This window comes from Urocitellus parryii, chromosome 12 (genome assembly GCF_045843805.1).
Source record: "Urocitellus parryii isolate mUroPar1 chromosome 12, mUroPar1.hap1, whole genome shotgun sequence".
NCBI classification, from domain to species: Eukaryota; Metazoa; Chordata; class Mammalia; order Rodentia; family Sciuridae; genus Urocitellus; species Urocitellus parryii.
In genome coordinates, this window is record NC_135542.1 from 35,540,349 (window position 1) to 35,558,369 (window position 18,021).

Below are 18,021 nucleotides of genomic sequence, written 5' to 3' on the forward strand. Positions count from 1 at the left end.
TATTGAATTTGTTGCCGCTGACCCTCATAAGGTCCTTTTCCTAGCAACATCTCTAGACTTCTTTGAGGGTAACCGGCTGCTGCATTTCGTCTAGCTGTCTCCCTGCAAAATTCCTCATTGGCAACCTTCCATAACAAATATTGTCCTCCATTTAGCACAGATCTACACATGCTAGCCCAATCTGCTGGAGTCATGTCCAAGTTAGTAATGGATTCGACCATGCTTACAGTGAAGGGTGCATGAGGACCATAGGTTGTTACAGCCTCCTTTAATTGCTTCACTGTTTTGAACTCTAACTCACGGTGAATTCGCTGCCCTCCTGCCTGCTCAAGTACAGGGCATGCTAATCTTTGAGGTCCTGTCTCAGGATCCCATCTATCAACTACGGGGGTTGAGGGGGTTGAGGGCCGCTCAGCTATCTCCATAGGTGGAGCTGTTGGCTGAATTACGCCCTCTGGTGATAGATCGGTGTTAGTAGCAGCCTCCTGTTGTTGCTTCCCCCCTGATAGCTGTTTCTCCTCTAAGCTTTCTTCCTTTAAATTTTCTTCCTCTGTCTGACTAGCTTGAGAGACCTTCTCTTTTGCTTGATCTAAATTGTCTTTCTCCATGGTTTGAACCTCTAACAATTTATTTAACACTCTTTCAGTTTGTTTTTTACTAATTTCTAATCTGTTACAAAGATAACGCAACCCAAAAAGATAACACAAAACAAGACCGAAACAGAATGAAACAAAAATGGAACAAAAAATCGTTGTATCAATTTTCCTATTTTCTGGACATGTGCATTTGTGGTCTATTTCTATCTCTTCCTCAGGGGCAAACAACTTCAAACCTTGAGCCAACCATTTTTCCCAGTCTGCCTGAGAAAATTCTAGGGATAGGCAGCTTGAAACAAAACCAAAACAAATCAAAGCAAGAACATATTGTTTTTTAAAATGGTCACCCATTCTCTTGCCTTCCCTTAGGGGTAAGCAATTTCACTTACCCCGAAGCTTCAGACGTTCCCCGTCCGGGCCGCCAAATGCCGCAGTCTGGCTGGGCACAAATCACGAGCCACTAAAGCAGGAACAAATTTTATTTTTTCTACTGCAAGAAAAAACCTCACACACGCTCCTGGGGAATCCTCCCGAAAAGCCACGAGGCTCCTCCAGCAACCCCCAGCCGGAAATAACTATCCGGGAAAACCCTCCTCCTGCACTTCGACAACCAATGGGAACTCCCGGGGAATCCCCGTGAGAACTAAAAATAGCGCGAGAACTCAAAAGTAGCGGCAGAGGCGGATATTAACGCCTTGCCTGTCAATCAATACTATTGGCAAAATGCCAGGGGCCATACAGACTCGGCTGTGGCTCTCAGCATCCTTGTCTTCTTAAGACCTGCACTGAGCGTGGGCAGCTCCTCGTCCTTGATCTGGAGGAGCCTGCCCTCTCCCTGGCACGTGACCTGAGAGCATCCTTATAAAGAAGGCTGTCACCGAGGGTGAAGGCCACGGGCACCCGGGGAGCAGCCCAGTACTAGATGTGGGGGGTGGGGCGGGGTCTCAGCTAAGGACCTGAAGACCAGAAGGTGCTAAGCAAAAGGAACATGACCAGAACTGTTGGGCCCATGACTCAGGTCACCACAAAGGTTTCTATGGGCAGGCAAAGGGCTTTGGCCTTCAGCACAGGGTCTCGTGCACCCACCCAACACCTATCCAAGGACAGTTTGGGTCAGAATCACTTAGAGAGTTTGCACTGGGACCTGTCATGGATCCATGGGTCTATAGCTGCAGGTAAAGCCTAGAGCCTTCATTTCCAGGGGATTCTGATGTGCAGAATGCACTGTTGCTGGCAGAGATCATTAAGGATTTCTAAACTGAGTAGCGCCATGTGGTTTAGTTTACTTTCCAGAAAACAGATTCAAAACCATTTTCACCTACAGAACAAGACCTCATGATAGGCTGTTTGGGAGATGAGATGTAAGAATGGAACCTGAACTGATCTAGGTGGCGTGCGCATGAGCGTCCAAGTGAAGGAAGGAGCTCAGTCCTCCTCAGGAGGAAGGAGGCGTGCTCTAACAGTGGACAGAAGGGGCCAGACATGTCGTGGTTGAAGGCAAGCGTGGGGTTGGAAGAGGCTGTGAGTTCAGCTGCCCTGCCTGCCTTCCCACAGAAGAGTGCCAAGGCAAACAAAGGGAGGCCAGCCTCTGCGAGGGCTTCTCGGGATTGCACGGAAACAGCCAGGATTCAGTGCCACAGCACGGTGGTACTGACCCCAGGAGACTAGCCTCAGCACCCTAGCGGCTGGCACCCTTCTCCAGATGAGAGAAAGCGAGCTTAGCACCTGGCCTCGCTGAGTGGTTCCAGGAGCCACAAGAGAGCAGCTCATGTCCAGTGCTGCAGTTTCAAAGAGTGGCCTCCTGTCTCTCTGCCACCTGGGGCCCTGTGTTTGCTTACTTTTCCTCAGAAGGAGGTTGTTGACAGAAGTCAGTTGTATGAGTGGACAGCACTGTGCTGGCCCTGCATGGGGCCATTTTGAAGAGCTGCCGTTTCCTGGATTAGCGGTAGGTGGGGAGGGGCTCTCCTTCGTGGAGTACGGCCTCAGGAGTGCTGATGGGGATCTGGATGACAGGCACTGAACTGTGTAGCGTTGCCTGCCTCCGTTCCAGGAAGCTGAGGGTCTGGGGGGTTGTCTTATGAAGTGGTTGGAGAGTCGAGTGGGGAATCGATCAGATGTCTCCATGAGTGTCAAGAAAGGAGTCTCTTCTCACTCTGTACAGTTGGAGACCCTGTGGGGAGAAGATGTTCCTGGGCTGGTTCTTAGATAAAAAAAGTTGAATGGTCTGAGTCAAGAGGGAGCGGCTTTAGATGAGAAGCTGATGCTGAAGACAGCGCAGAAGTGAAGTGGATCTTCTAGTCTCTGGAGTGAGCCTGTGCTGGGTCCTCCCCTGGGACCATGCACGGCCAGGCCTTGGGGCCCTGGGGAGTAGCACTTGACCTGCTTGTCCAGAAGCCCTGAGCTGGCACCACTTGCTCTTTCCTGCAAGCTCAGGATATGGCCACTGTGCCCAGGGAGGCCCTGCTTTGTTTGGGCTGGGGACATCTGGCTCAGGACCTCTCCAGTGTGCCAGGTGACTGTCGCCCTGGGCTGCTCCTTGTGAATAGTGGTGGCTGGAGGCAGGCGTGTGGCACAGGCCTGCCCTCCTGTCTTCACTGCTTGCGTGTGAAGCAAAGGAGGTGTGGCCGCGGTGGAGACCCAGTGAACCGATCCCCTCTCCCTGTCCCTTCCTCTGTCTTCCCCAGGATGACTTCCTCCTGATACACTATGACAAGGGACCCTGCCGCAACAAGCTGGGCCACTCTCGGGCCTCTGTGATCTGGCATCGGACACAGGTAAGAGGTAGCTGGCCTGGAGCTTTGATCTGGACGTGTGTGTGTGTGTGTGTGTGTGTGTGTGTGTTCTAGGAAAGGGGCCAGTTGGCTGAAGAGCTGCTGTGTAGAAAAGCAGAGCTGGGAATATGGCAACACAGTCCTGCTGGGCTGCTGGCCGGGGGTGCCCTGGCCCCATGGTGTGTGACCGAGCATCTCCTGCAGCTTCACACACATTGCCTGTCTGCTGCTCATGGCCTGAGTCCGGGTCTACTGGTGCTTAACCAAAGGCTTTCCAGAGAAGGCCTGAGCTCAGCAAGTCAGTACAAGGGAATGGGGACAGGAAAGGACAGTTGCAGCTGAGTGCCCTGGAAACTCTCAAGTGGTGCGCTTTAGGCAGGGGCTGTTTGCAGTCAGCGTTCCCCTCAAGAGCACTGTTATCTAAAGCAAGGCGTCCTTGTGGGTGACCCATGTCACTGGCTGCACGCAGCATCTTCCCCACAGCGTGAGCCGCCTGTTGCTTGCCTGGGCTGCCCTAGGGGACCTTGGAGGCAGCCCTTTGCAGTGGCTGCTCATGTCTCCGGCCTAGTGCTGGTCCCAGTCTAGGCTACAGACAGGGAGCAGGAGGCTTTGGGATGCCCCAAGCCCTGGGGGCCAGGGTGACATTAGCCAAGGCATCACGCCCATCCTCCTCAAGCTCAGAACAAGCAACAGGTGACAGAGGCCCTACACAGGGCCATAGCAAGCCCTCTGGCTGCCAGGAGATGCACCTCTTAAAAACCCAGGGCTTTACCAAGTTCAGTGTGGATAAGTTTTCAGGAATGGTGGCTAGATGAGCTCTTCCGGGGTGTGTGTGGAGTCAAGTACCCCCAGCTGTGGTGCCTAGAGAAATAGCAGGCCCTGCACTGCTAGAGGCTTCACTGTGCCACCCCTCCTTCCTCACACCCTCCAGGACATCCTATTTCCTGTCCAGAAGTACCCAGAAGGGGTGATGAGGCTGACTGGCCCAAGGGCTTCGTTTGCTGCCCTCTAATCAGGAGATTTGGTTTTGGCTGTAGGCGCTTTCTCTCCTGGGGATGCACAGCCTAAATGCTCCTCTCCCACCTCCACGTGAGTCCATCTGCACAGGACGCTGCCACCAAGCTCTGCCAACTCGCTGGCTCAGAACAGCAGAAACGTATTGTCTCTCTGGAAGCCAGAAGTCTGGGGCCAGGGTGTGGCCAGGGACTCGCCCTGACCCTGTGGGGAGCCCCGCTGGCCTCCTGAACTCCGGGCTTTGCCAGCACTCGGAGCCCTCTGGCTGGAGAACATCCTCCAGTCCTGACCCCAGGTGGTGTCTTCCCCTCTGGGGCTTCACATTCTCTTCCTGTGTCTGGCTCTGTGTCCAAAGTCCTTCTTTGTATGAGGTCAGCAATCAAATTAAATTAAATCCCATCCTGTTAACCGCATTTTAACTTGATTACGTCTGCAAAGACCCTGTTTCCAAAGAGGGTCACTGTGCACCTAAGGGCTTAGGACTTCGACATGTCATTTTGGAGGGACACAATTCAACCCATAGAAACCCTCTCCGACAGTGTAGGATACCACAGGGGGTCACATCCTTCTCAGCCCTGGTTTTTGCCTGGGCTGTATCTAGAGGGGATGCGGGAGCTGCTGGGGCTTCCTGCATCTTCATAGCCACTCCCGGACCAGAGGCTGCTGTGTGGACTCCATGGCTTGAGGCGCCTGCCTCCTTCTTCCATTGCCTTCCCAGAATCAAGCTGAGCTGTGGAGGAGCCGGAATGTGCATTTCTGTTTCTCTAGAGTGAACCCACACGCAGGCTGCTGGCCTCTGCCAGGAGGGGAGCTTGTCCAGTGCTGGCTCTTCCTTCTCTCCCGGGCACTGAAGAGCTTTTCACCCAGGCCCAGCTCTGCTCATGGTGGCACTTGTTTTAGCCCCGGATGGTGCACACACACACACACACACACACACGCACACACACACACACACACACACACACACGCAAGCATGGGTCTGCCTGGGACGTCTCCGTACTGAGCAGAAGGGCAGGACGCCCTCTCGGGTGCTCATCTCCTGGAAGCTTCACGTGGGGTGTTCTGCAGGTGCTGTTCATGAGCCAGTGAGGTGGGTCCTGGGAAGCCAGCTTTGTCATCTGAAACCAATGCTGGAACACCTAGAATAGCTTCTTTGCATCTCTGAAGTGAGAAAGTTGGACTGGACTACAGTTCAGCATCCGCTTGACACCACGGCGCTCCGCCTGCCTTTGCCGTGTTCTGAGGTCATGTTCCAGCACATCAAAGGCGCCCTGTACACTTCCTGGGTCTTTGATTGTGGTTGAGTTTCCCCAAACCTTTAAATGTGCTTTGGGGACTCCCTGGAGAGACTCCTCGGAGAACCCACGACCACTTGCCTGTCCTTCATCCTGAGAGGCACTGGGCCAGGGGTGGGGCCTTGAAGTGGCTACAGAGAGTGAGTTCTGTTCTTACGCAGCATCTGGTACCAATGGAGGCTGGCTCTCTGCAGACCTCAGGGTTGCTGGTATGGCTGTCACTGTGCTTCTCAGTGACCCTCTCAGGCTCTGACTGGTACCGTCCTGTCTCCTAGCCTGTGGTCTGGTGCCTGACACCTCCAGCAAGCTCACCAAGTGATGCTGTCTGTTTCATGGTGTCTGGCTGTCTCATAATTTCCTCTTGGCCGCATTCTCCTGGTGAGATCCATCCATCTACCACCAGCTGGCATAGATTGGTAACCTGACTTGTCAAAGAGTATGCGCAGTTAGACAGGATAGGCCAAGTGAGAAGAGAAGGGGGCATCAGGTTGGCAAGAATGTGAGCGTTTGGTCAGAGATTCGGGGTGTGTGGCTCCTTTGAGACTGATAACTGTGTACCAGTCACATGGGCTCTCAGGAGAGCCTTTCAAATAAGACTTTCCACATGTTCTTATGGGCCCAGGCATTAGTGTGCAGGTGATTTTAGCAAAGCACAACCCAATTCACACTGTGATCCAGTCACTGATTTCACGTTCTGCAGAGGAGGGTCTCTGGCTGGGCAGCAGTAGTGATTCCCCAGCATGTGCACCACCTGATTTATCATCATGATGCCCATTTGTTTAATGCAGTCTTGCTTATAAACACACATATGTGTGTGCATGGGATGCGTGTGCAAGTGTGTGGTCTTCAGAAGAAATTCTCATTCAAGGTATCCTTTCCTTCACACATCTGGGATGCTTTAGCAGCTGATAATTTTAGATCCGACAATGGTTTTTTGAGATCTTTAGCTCACGTGTTTATTTTCCAGTTGAGAAACCAGGCCCATGGAAAAGTGGAGTCAGAACACATGCCCAGAGCATTCACGCACTTATCACTCTGAGCACTAGATGGCAGCCTAACTCCATCCTCGGATTTCAATTCTGCACTCCCTGCAGCCTGGGAGGGGTGCAGCTGGTGGACAAGCTGGTCACAAAGCAAAGTCTGTTTCCCTCGCACAGCAGCACTATCTGATTTCTACGACAATATGCCTATGTTTTAAGCTTATTATTTTCAGCATTTACACACACTAAGGGATAAACATGTTTTTAAAGAAAAATCAAAATTTGTAATAGTATTGGGCTTTCATCCTTGGGAATGACAAGTGTCAGGCCATCCTCTAACTTACCATGCCTGTGTCTTTCCCCTTGTCCCAGGCGGGATGCTTGACCCAGTCTTTCTTGTATACTAACCACCTCCACACCTCTGTAACCCCAGCTGTCCCCATGGGGAACCCTTCTTTCCTCCAGAAAATGTGGGTGACTCTTGTTTGGAATCCCTTGCACCTGGAGCGTGAGGGCAGTTTCTGTAAGATGCATTATCCCATTAAATCTTGGTCTTTCTCCACCAGAGTGCTTCTTGAGGGCCAAGATCTCAGGCACCTTTGCACTCTCAGCACCTGGGACATTGTTAGCGGGAACTCAGCTCATTGGAGGCACAGATGGATGGGAGAAGGGAAGGGAGGAGAAAGGCAGAGAAGGAATTAGGAGGAAGGGGGAAAATTGAAGGGAAGCCAATATGTGTGGATGAGAGCAGAACTGGGGATGAATGCACATATGGGTGTTTGGTTGAGCAGACGTGTTGACGGGTGGACGGGGGTCCATGGGGGGATAGAGAATGCCTGGGAGTGGTGGCTGGGTGGGTGGGTGGATGGAGAATGGGGGGGTGGTGTTGCTCACACTCGGGGAACCCATGGACCAGGCTTCCTTACCTCTGCTCTTTGCTCCTTCTCCAGGTCGTGGGCATCTTTGCTGGCTTTGGGCTCCTGCTCTTGGTGGCCTCTCCATTCCTGCTCCTGGCCACCCCGTTCGTACTCTGCTGCAAGTGCAAGTGCAGTAAGGGGGACGACGACCCGTTACCCACCTAGAGGGAGGAAGCACGGTGCTGCCGAGACCCCGCCTCCGGGACGTGTAGCTCCCCACCCACCCCCAGCCCCCCACTAAACATTTCTCTTGCCTTATGTGCCCCATTGAGCTTCACAGTGTCAGGCTGGATGCCGTGATTTCAGGGACCGATGTCAAGGTGTTGCCCAGGCCCGGGGTGTGGTCGCCTAGTCTTGGGGAAGGCAAGACAGGCGAGGGTTGGGCACGTCCCCACAGCATCAGTCTCTGCAGACCGGAGCGACAGTGTCGACAGAAGCACACCAGGCCTTTCCTCCCTGAGGCGTGGCGGTAGGCTAGGAACATCTGGTGGGGGCTAAGAGACCTTCTCCTTCAAAATGCTGTCCTCTCCTCCTTGGCTTCAAGATGGCACCATGTTGAGGGAGGCCGGATCACATCTGTCTTCAGACAGAATTTAATTATTCCAACTTGAAAAAAGCACTCAGTTGGTGACAACCGTTTTTATTACTAATGGCATTTAGGGAGGTCCTTTGTAGAAGGCTTTTCTTTTATCCTAGCTGAGTAGTGAAAACCAACAAGGTGCATATGAACCATCCTATGCCTTTCTTAAAATGTGCATTTTAAGAAGTTGTAGTGCGGCGACTTTTCTGGCTTGACCACTTTTCAGGAGACTTGGAAAGCCTTATGCACTCTGTGTTTTTCTTGAAACTTGCTGTAATAACTTTCTGAATGCTGTAAGCTGTGTACTGTTATAAACACGGTTCCTATGTCGCTGCTTTTATTGGAAAATACTGACATGTTTAAAGGAACGTCTCCACAAGAGTCACCTTTTGTTCCTTCTGCTATGGGGATTCAGGAGACCCACAGGGCTTGTTCCTTCTCACCCAGGTAGCGGCAAATAGTTTCTAATGTCTTCTAAACCAATGGTTTACTAAGAAATAGTTCTACTCAGAATGACTATGGTTTGGCCTCTTGCCCCAGTTTTCAAGTCAGACAGTAAAAAGAAAATTGCATTATCGATCCTGGGAGCCAGGACCTTCTGCCAGAGGCTGGGGGGGCCCTTGGAGAAGGGGCAGAAGTTTCTGGATATTCACATTTTTAAAATGCTTTAATTATTTTGAAAAATCATGTGTCTCACACAGTTCCAAGCCCTGTAGCTAACCAGTTTGCCCTGACTGGATAAAACGCTTGCAGTTCACTTCTGATGTGGGGATTTTACCACTTGGTCTTTCCCAGGGCTCTGTGTGACTGTTTCCATGGCAAAGAAATGCATGGATCAATAAGATGCACGTTACTCCATCACTTGTCCGAAGGGTGGAGAAAGCGTTTCCTTTAAAGAGAATTTACTATGAGAGCCACATGTGCTTGCCAGGAACAAGAAAAAAATATTGTGGATTTATTACAGTGGAATTTCTTAAGACTTATTAAGAATTCTACCAAGGAGTAAAACAAAAGCAAAGTCCTTTTATCTCAGTTGTTTGCTCATTGCAAGCACATTTTAAATATGAGGTTATTTTGTGTGCGTTTGACTCGACTTTTACACATCCGTCTCAGGTCCTAGTATGTCTTCCCTGCCTGCAAATTTCTTCTTTATTTCTTGACAGTGAATAGTTACGAAACAGAATCACTTCTCTCTTCACCTCTAGTATTGATTTTCTTTATGAAACAAGAGCCACTTAGGAGATCAGTCTGCATCAAAATTATGTTCGAGAAGTTTTCTTTGTAATTGCAGTTTAAAAGTTCAGGAACTAAATAAGAATCTAGCTGAGGCTGTCTTTCAGGTGAGTCTCTGCAGTCTGAGATGTTGTTATGCATGAAAGGAATTTTCTGGAGATGGGCAACAACTCCATGAGCCAGTGGCCTGGGGACTTGGGACTTAAACCTGTAATTTGTAGGCACAGTTGCCTGGCCACATCCCCTATCAAAGGCGGAAGGCATTTGGCCCTCTTTCCAGTGGCCTCTGGGGGAGACCTTCATGATGCCCCTGTCCTCCCAGGCTTGAATAGCTGCTGTCCATCACATGAGTCCATTCAGCAGTAGCCCATCTTTGGGGAGGGAGTTAGAGCCCAGCATGAGAGCCTAGACCCCTTATTTCTAGAGGGGTGGCATGTCCTGTCTTGGGGGAGTCTCTGGCCCCATGACACACATCTCTAGCCCCAACCATCCTGTGCCTTCGTGTGCAATATGCTTCAAAAGCACGTGGTCTGGTGAGGTACAGACCACAGCAATCCTGGGGCCGCCAGGGCAGTCAGATAAGCACTGAGCTTTTGTATCAAACCTGCCTCTGTTTGCTCAGTGGGATTTAATACAAAAGAGAAACTGTCCATCCTCTGTAAATGCCAGTGAGATCACCTGAAGATACGCAAAGTAGCATGTCCCTCAACAGAACCCTTTTCTCTTAGTAAGGAATGCCACACCCATTTGTTACAGCAATGCAATCTTCACAGGCTGGGTGTAAACTGTGAATAGACTATGAGAGGATGGCCCTCCGTGTGAACTTAGGTCTTTTCTGCACTCAGTAGATGGACTCATTACTGTGATTGGGCATGGTCTGTCCTGGTTGGAAAGTGACATTCACTTTCACAGATGATTTTCTTGGATGTCCTGCTCGCAGGTACTTTTATTCATTGAGAGGCCTTTAACTCCCGGGACGGGGAGAGGCCCTTAGCCAGAGGCCAGGGCTGCTGCAGGGTGGACCAGTGGGGAGCCCAGGGTTGACCTGTAGCTACCTGAAGCCCTTGGGCAGCTCGCCATCTCACCAGGCTTTGACTAGAGGTGCCTGGTTTCTGTCTGGCTCAGCCAGGGGTCCTGTGTCCCCACAGATGTCCTGGGAGACCAAGTCTGTTCGGGTGGCGGAGATTGACATCACAGCTGAGCCGAGGCAGACCTTGATTGCATGAGCAACGTCCTAATCAGGTCTTCCTCCTCAGCTCCCAGGAGCAGCTCAGACTGCAGAATGAACCCCTGGCACCTCTTCCAAGGGAACACACTCTCCTTACAATATATTCCATACGGCACATTCTGCCAGAGGAGAGCAAATGTCAGAGGTGAAAAGATGACTTCAAGATGAATTTATCTTTTTCATGTAGGTTGCAAAAAGCAAAAGTTATGTAACAAATTATAAGAGAAAAATTTCCCTTGGTAGTGTAAACATGAGGGAGTTGGAATGAACCAGGGTGGACTTTTTGTATTTTCTCAGATTACTGTTTATTAATAAACACACCTGTGTGTGTATATGTATATACATATGTAAATCACAGATCATCAAGGGAAAACATTTTGCATGTTCAATGCTCCATGAAGGTCTCCTTAGAACATACCAAAGCTTGTTTCTTCCTTTTAATTGACCCAGGCCCTTATGAAAATAAGCAACATGAAGGGATTATGACGGATGATTGCCAAAAACCCCCAATGGAGCGAAAGGGCCCGAGTGAGAGGCCATTGCTGGTGCGTCCCCTGGGGAGCATGCCTGCTGGTCGTCAGTCCCTTGGTCTCTGGCCGCCTCTGGTGTGCGCAGTCTGTCTTCCACAGTTCCAGAGCCCTCAGCGCAGGGTAGCTACGTGCCACGTGCCACGTGCCTGACCTGTCTTTCCTTTGCTCACTTTGCCGTGGGTGTGTTTGAATCTTGTGTAAACGCATGCGTGAGTGAGCCATGCACATGTATACTTTATGTATTTGACAAGTGGTGGTAAAACAAAAAACAAATTTGGTTTGTGTTTTTGAAATGTCAGTACGTTTTGTGCCACTAACACTGTGATGTATAAAAGAACTGTTTGGACGCCTTTCAATGTTGTGTTTTGTACTTTGGAATCACATGGAAAAAGTTTCATTTGTAACTTCAATACATATTTTAAATGTATTGTGTCTTACGTAGTTTGTCCCCCTTTCAAAGGGATTTCTTTTTAAAGATGTTTTGGCTGGAATACAGGTGACTTTTTAAAATCCTGCTTGGCTCCATCTTTTGTAGATGCCTCATTGATGACTGACCACAAGATTGAAATACTGGGATGAGAGGTGGGAGGGAGAGAGGGCTGGCCAGGCGGGGGATGCTCTGTCCCTCTGCAAACCCAGCGTTTCTATTGGGGATCTTCTTTCTTGGGAGTGGTCTCAACTCTCAGATGACAAAATAATCTGCCTCCTTGGGGTTGAGTTGCCACATGTAGCCATTCTCTGGGTCCTTGTGGTGTCAGACTAGAGAAGCATCCCTGCGAAGCATCCTGCTCAAGCACCCAACCCCCGCCCCAGAGACGAGGGCTTACACACCTGCCGTGTTTTACAGGGAGCATCATAAAACTCAGTGATCATTCTCTCTCTCTGCTGCAAAAAAGTAAATATGGATATTTCTTATTTAATAAGAAATTCAGCCATCTTTCAATATCTACAAGGAACTGGTTCCAGGAACCAGCCCCTCGGATACCAAAGCCCACAGATGCCCAAGTCCCTGCATACAAAGTTGCAGTGTTTGCATAAAACCTGGGCACACCCCCCACGTACTTTAAGTCACCTATAGATTGCTCATAAATCCTAATAAAATATAAATGGATGTTTTGCCTAGGGGAGAATCACAGGGAAGAAGTCTGCATGTGCAGTACAGAGTTATTTAAATTTTGTTCTGAATATTTTCGATGCACTATTGCTTGAGGTAATCCTTGCAGACCTGCAGATGAAGAGGACCAATGGTAAGGGGAATCCAGAAATCAGGGTGTTTCCTTGATTTTCATCTGCCCCGTCTAAACTTCAAGGAGGGATATACCTCATTCATTAACAGGACACGAGACCAGGGAGAGAGAATGGGAGAGTTTCTTCTCCCATATTCAAATTTCAGGATCCACTCTGAGTGACTTGAGGCACAGGGTGAGGCACAGTTTCTTAGCTGGTGACTCAAGGGGGTGAAAGAGTTTGCACAACTGCTCTCGGGGGCTCTTGGTCTGAAGAGGGGACAGAGAAGGCAGTCGATTGTTGTAAGTAGTACAAATGCTGTAGTAGACAATGTACAGCAGGCTTCGGGGACCCCTCATGTGGGCATTCTGCAGTCCTGGATGTCAGAGAGGCCCGTGCAGAGGATGTCATATGTGAGCTGATCTTGCAGACAAGGAGGTGTTGGCCATGGAAACGGGCGGAGAAGAGAATTATGGGAGTGGTCCCTCCAGCGGCGCAGGCCCTTGCCTCATGGTCTGCTGGGATGGAGTGTGTGCTGGGGGCCAGCCTCCTGGAGGCAGGGGGACGTGGCCCTGGCTATAGAGGATCTGGGCGAGCAAGTTCATAGGCTGCTTAAGAAACGCACCGCGTGGGAGGCTACAGCAGCTTATCTGCTGCCTGACAGTGTGAGGGCTGGGAGTCCAAGGGCTAGGTGTGGGCAGGGGTGGATCCTTCTAGAACTTTCTCTGGTGATGGCTGGCAATCCGTGACATTTTCTGGCTTGTGAATGCATCACCAAGTCTCTGCCGCCACCTTCACACGGCCTTCTCCCTGCATGTGTCCCTTTGTAAGGGTGCAGTTAGACCAGGCCCACCAGGGTGACCTCTTCTGAGTTTGACCATCTGCAAACACCCTATTTGCAATAAGGTCACCTTCCCAGGCCCTGGGGTTGGGACATCTTTTGGAGGGAACACAACTGAGCCCCTACGAGGGAATGTGGTCCACAAGTGGACACTCTGGTCCCAGGGAGGCCAATCCCGGGAGTCTGAGGACCAGCTGCCTGGGGGTGCTACCTGGGGGCTGTTCAGAAGCAACTCTTCCCCACACTGGCTGAACCTCAATCCCTTGAGCTAACCTGGCAGGTGGGGATTGCTCCCCCAAATCCTGCTGTTTATTTGCAAGTGGATTTGTGTGTATATATAAGCATTTTTTTCCAAAAATTAAAAAAAAAAAAAAAGATTTTGTCAGTGTTTTCAAATAGAAAAAAACTCAAGAACTCGAATTACAGGGTCCTGAAAGGAAGGGACAATACTGAGCTGACCGGCTCTTATACCCAGGGTGGCTTTTGATGCTGACCTCACCCCAGGCTTCCCTGAGGAGACTGTGAAGTGGCTGGGACCGTGGGACAGGTCCCACACTCAGCTTGGCTCTATAGAGAGTGATCGGCCATCACTGCTGCCTGCCCGTTCACAGCTAGCTCTTCCCCTTCCAGTCGCTCAGGGTGTGCACTGAGGAAGCTGGCCTTGACCGGGAACCAGACGGGGCACCAGGACAGAGCACGGTACTATCTGCAGCGTCGGGGAAGGCTGGATTCTGGGCCCAAGGGGCTGATTTCCTGTGCATGAACCTCAGCCTGGGAGCACTGGTCTCCTCATCTGAAAACGAGGGTAAAATGCACCTCATGGGATCTTTCTGAGGACAAACGACAAAGTGGTAAATAAAACACCAAGAAAAATGGAATAAAATTCTCCGTAGGGGAAAATCCTAATTTTGCACTCTGAAAAGTCATTTGCTCATTTCCTGGGTAATTATTTGAGTCTTTTTAAAATCTGTTTTTACTTATCCTACTGATCTCTTCATCATTGAGGAAATCCTGCCGAGCGTACATTCACATCTTCACCACGGAGGGAAGACCCAGCAAGCACGAGCTCTTCTCAGAGTTTCTCACCTCATCGAAACAGTTGTTAAAGGCCCCAGATCCAGAAGGGCATGAACCTGGGAAGTTCCTGACTGTGGACCATGCCATAGTGTCATCCAGGGACTTGGAAATGGACAGTGTCAGCATGGGTGTTTCTTCTCTGGGTCACCAACTTGTGTTCTTGTAGGACTCGTAGTTGGGACTTGCTGAACACTTGTCAAATGAGAGAACTGGCTCCTGTTGCCCGCAGTGTGGGTGAGGGTGTGGGAGCCTAGCCAGTCAGATGGGGTTGTTCAGCTACATAAACGAGAAGACGATTAAACTTCAGATGAGGGTGTGCAGACGGCAGAGAGGGAGAGCCTCACTTCAGTTGGGGAGAAATCCGGATTAGAACCTGGAGGTTTCTAATAGCGATCACCTGGCTTTCTCCTTTCCAAGGGGCCTGTTAAGCCTCACAAGCCTGCAAGTCGTTGTCTTCAGATTATAGTAAGAAAATGGGCTTGGGGCGGCCCCATGCCGCAGAGTGAACCGGGGGCCCAGGTGTACCTGACCCAGCTGTCCTGCCAGCTCCCCCCGCCTTCTTGATTTGCACCCAGTGACCTGCAGAGACATCCTTCAGTTATGTAGGCCGCTTGTCTTCTGGCCCTGCAAGAGTTTAAACTATGTACTGTCTGAAGATAAAAATCCCACTTGAAAACAGAAGCCCCCACTCCCACGGCTTCCACACCAGCTCCATAAACCAAAAACAACAAAGAAAGGCCAGGCATCCTGAGGGGAGGCGGCTCTCAGACACAATAAAACCAGAGATGCTTTTAAGTCAGAAGACACACCTTTCACTCCCACCCCCAATGACCACAGGAGGACCACCCCCCAGGGGTTCTGGACCGCATTAGGCTGGACAGGGTGCCCGCTGCAAGACAGGGGACAGGGTGCCCGCTGCAGGAGAGGCACTGCACATCCTCGGTAAACATTCTGTTCAGAGGAGGATTCCCACAACCATCCTAGGAAGGAAAACACCCTTAATGTCACAGTTCTTCACTTGGGTGAGGAAACTAAGACTCAGAATCATTAAGACTCTTACCCAGTAATAAGTGACTGGTAGACCACGGTCACAGTCCAACCTTGCAGCCTGTAGAAATGAACACAGGGCTTAGGAAGAGGCCAAGGCCACTGCTTGTCAAGGGTGACTCATGGCGGCCAGAGGGGTGCGGGGGGTGGCTGGCTGGGAGCAGATGGCTAGGTGCAGCCTGGCTGGGACTGAGGGAGGGACTGCACAGCGTGGGCTCCTGTCCTAATCTGTCCTGGTAGGACAAGATCACCTTGGAAATCGACACTCCCCACAATTTGAAATAGACTAAAAACGAGCCAGAACAAAATTAAAATCCATGAAAATAAAGCTGGCGAGATGCACTGAGCCCATTGTGGAGAAGATGGGCTTAACCTGAGGTCAGTAGGAGTGTACAGGGGATAATGCCCAGGCACAGTGGCCAGGGACTCCCCAGCAGACACCTGCTCTGCAGAAGCCTATGGTGAGCAGAGTGCAGAGCTGCAGAGCTTGGGAGGATTTGGTGCAAACAATGGTACTCTGGTGGGGGATGATGCGGGAGGGCCTTGGGACCTGAGGAAGCGTGCATGAAAACTGTCCCTGCATCAGGGCAGGTTCGGAAGGTGCCCTGTGCAGTTAGGGAGGAGTTGCACTTCAGGCAGCAGCAGGGCAAGGAAGGGAAAGCACAGAGGCATGAAGGGGTGGCATTTCCAGAACAGCTGCATGGTGGCCAAGCAGTTAATGCTCAATTAATGTTTGCTGCTTGAATGAGCAAATAAATGCTCATCCATATGGTTGAAGCCCGGGCATGGGGTGAAACTGAAAGGGTATAAATTGTCGATCAATGGCAAGAGCAAAAGCTGAGAGGTGACCGGCTGGGAAACAAAACTCACTCTCAGAAGAGAGAAGCTCCAGGGATTTTGCTTGATGACTCCACCCAGCACAAAAGATCCTGAAGTAGGCCTCCCTTGGGCTCCACAAAGGAGGAGGAGGACAAAAACTCCTCTGTGCTCAGCTATTTGAGAACTTTTCAGGGACAAGAAAATGAGGTTGCAGAGAGAGCGGGATCCGCTCTTGTATCCTGCACAACTCCTAATACATTGTTGGTGCACAATGAATGTTAAATAATAATTTAATGTTTTTATTAATGACAAAGGAGCAATCAGCATGTTAATGAAACTTGCAGATGATACTAAACTGGGAGTTATTACAAATACCAATTAGGAGCTGCAGACAATGAAGAGGACAAAAAAGAGGGAAAGTTACAACAAAGCAAGTTTCTGTTTTGCAAAATACAAGCAAATGCACCTGCAAAAAAATGCATACTGTGGGGAAGGGGGCAGCCCACGCAGGCTTAAAGGGGAACCGTCCCGAGGCGTTGGGTTTTGGACACACTGGGCTTGGGCCTGTAATGCATTGTGGTGGGCAAAGTGCCATTTGTCCTCGGTTCCCAGCTGAGAATGCATTCAGCACCCAGTCACCCCATTGTGGTGGCACTTCAGAAGCTAGGCATGACTGAACTCTCTGTGCCTCCTGGCTCACGTCCTCTTCAGTCTCCTGTGGTACTCCTGGGTCTTGCCGACTGCCTTCTGCTCCTCTCTCTTCCTCTGTCCTATCTGTCCCTAGGATGCTCTGTTAAAAATCAATGTCTCCTTCACCTTTCCTACTAAGAACCTTCGTCATCTAACTCTGTCAACTCTTATGAATTTTCTCCTTGAAGTCACGTTTGGAGGGGGTGCCCTGAAGCCCCAAAGATGAAGGTCTCAATTGCAAAGCAGGGCCACATGAAATAGGGCATGGTATGTCCCCCCAGAAGTGGGAAGAGCAGGAGTTAGACCACAAGTTAATCCTGATAAATTAAACGTTAAACAATAATAAGCATTAGGTGTCCCCCAAAGGCTCCAGTGTTTTAGACTTTCATTGTGACAAAGAGTGGCCCCTCATTTCCGGCGGACTCCCCTGTTGCTCAGAATGCTCAGCTCGTTTATGCAACAGGTCAACCCTGCACAGGACCCATCCCTTGCATATGCAATACCTAGGCAAAGAGGGAAGTTTGCAGCATTTTTCCTTCCAACACTCATTTCATCACTGGCCCTTTCCTTCCTCCTGCACAGCATTATGTATTCCTTGAAAATGACTCCCGTGAACGACTTCCATATGCATTTAAACTTGCTCAACATAATTATTCGGTTTTTAGTGAAATTGCAAAAATCAGTTTAGATATTTGCAACTGGTGACATTTTTTTTCCTCCGACTCCCATGCTGTTTTCTTCCCTGGCTGGTTGTAACCATAGAATCGGAAGCTCTCTCAATAGGCATCTAACTAGTGTTTGCTGCAGATGTGATTCTAGAGTGGCAAATTTGCATTGCCTGAGACTAGTTAGGATGAATCTCAGGGATCCCCTGATGATTGGTAGGCACATTAGATTTTTAGATTTTTGTTAGTGCCTAACAAATTAGCAAAAGTTTAGTGCCTTAAAGCACTTATAGTCATTTGGTTTCCATGGGTCTCCCCAGCGTGTTTATATATAAATGTGTGCATCTCTCTCTCTCTCTCTCTCTCTCTCTCTCTATATATATATATATATATATATATTTTTTTTTTTTTTTTTCTTGTTGTGGTGCTGAGGAAGGAGTCTAGGAGATCACAGATGCTTGGCAAGTGCTCTACCACTGAGCTGCATCCTCCGCCCTGACTCTTACCGTCT

General features: G+C 50.0%; 1 protein-coding gene and 1 pseudogene across 9 annotated transcripts in view; both read left to right on the forward strand.

Annotated features, from left to right (window-relative positions):
• Window positions 1-11,656, forward strand: part of Rnf144a (ring finger protein 144A) — a 104,820-nt gene extending 93,164 nt beyond the window's left edge. For all 9 annotated transcript variants that reach the window (XM_026387719.2, XM_026387787.2, XM_026388295.2 and 6 more), the window contains 2 exons: window positions 3,281-3,370; window positions 7,607-11,656. In XM_026387719.2, the coding sequence (XP_026243504.1) occupies window positions 3,281-3,370; window positions 7,607-7,738 (222 nt within the window). In that variant the 3' untranslated portion in view covers window positions 7,739-11,656. The remainder of the gene's footprint in view (window positions 1-3,280; window positions 3,371-7,606) is intronic.
• On the forward strand, window positions 3,781-3,903 carry LOC113175752 (small nucleolar RNA SNORA70; annotated as a pseudogene).
• Window positions 11,657-18,021: the final 6,365 nt, after the last annotated feature.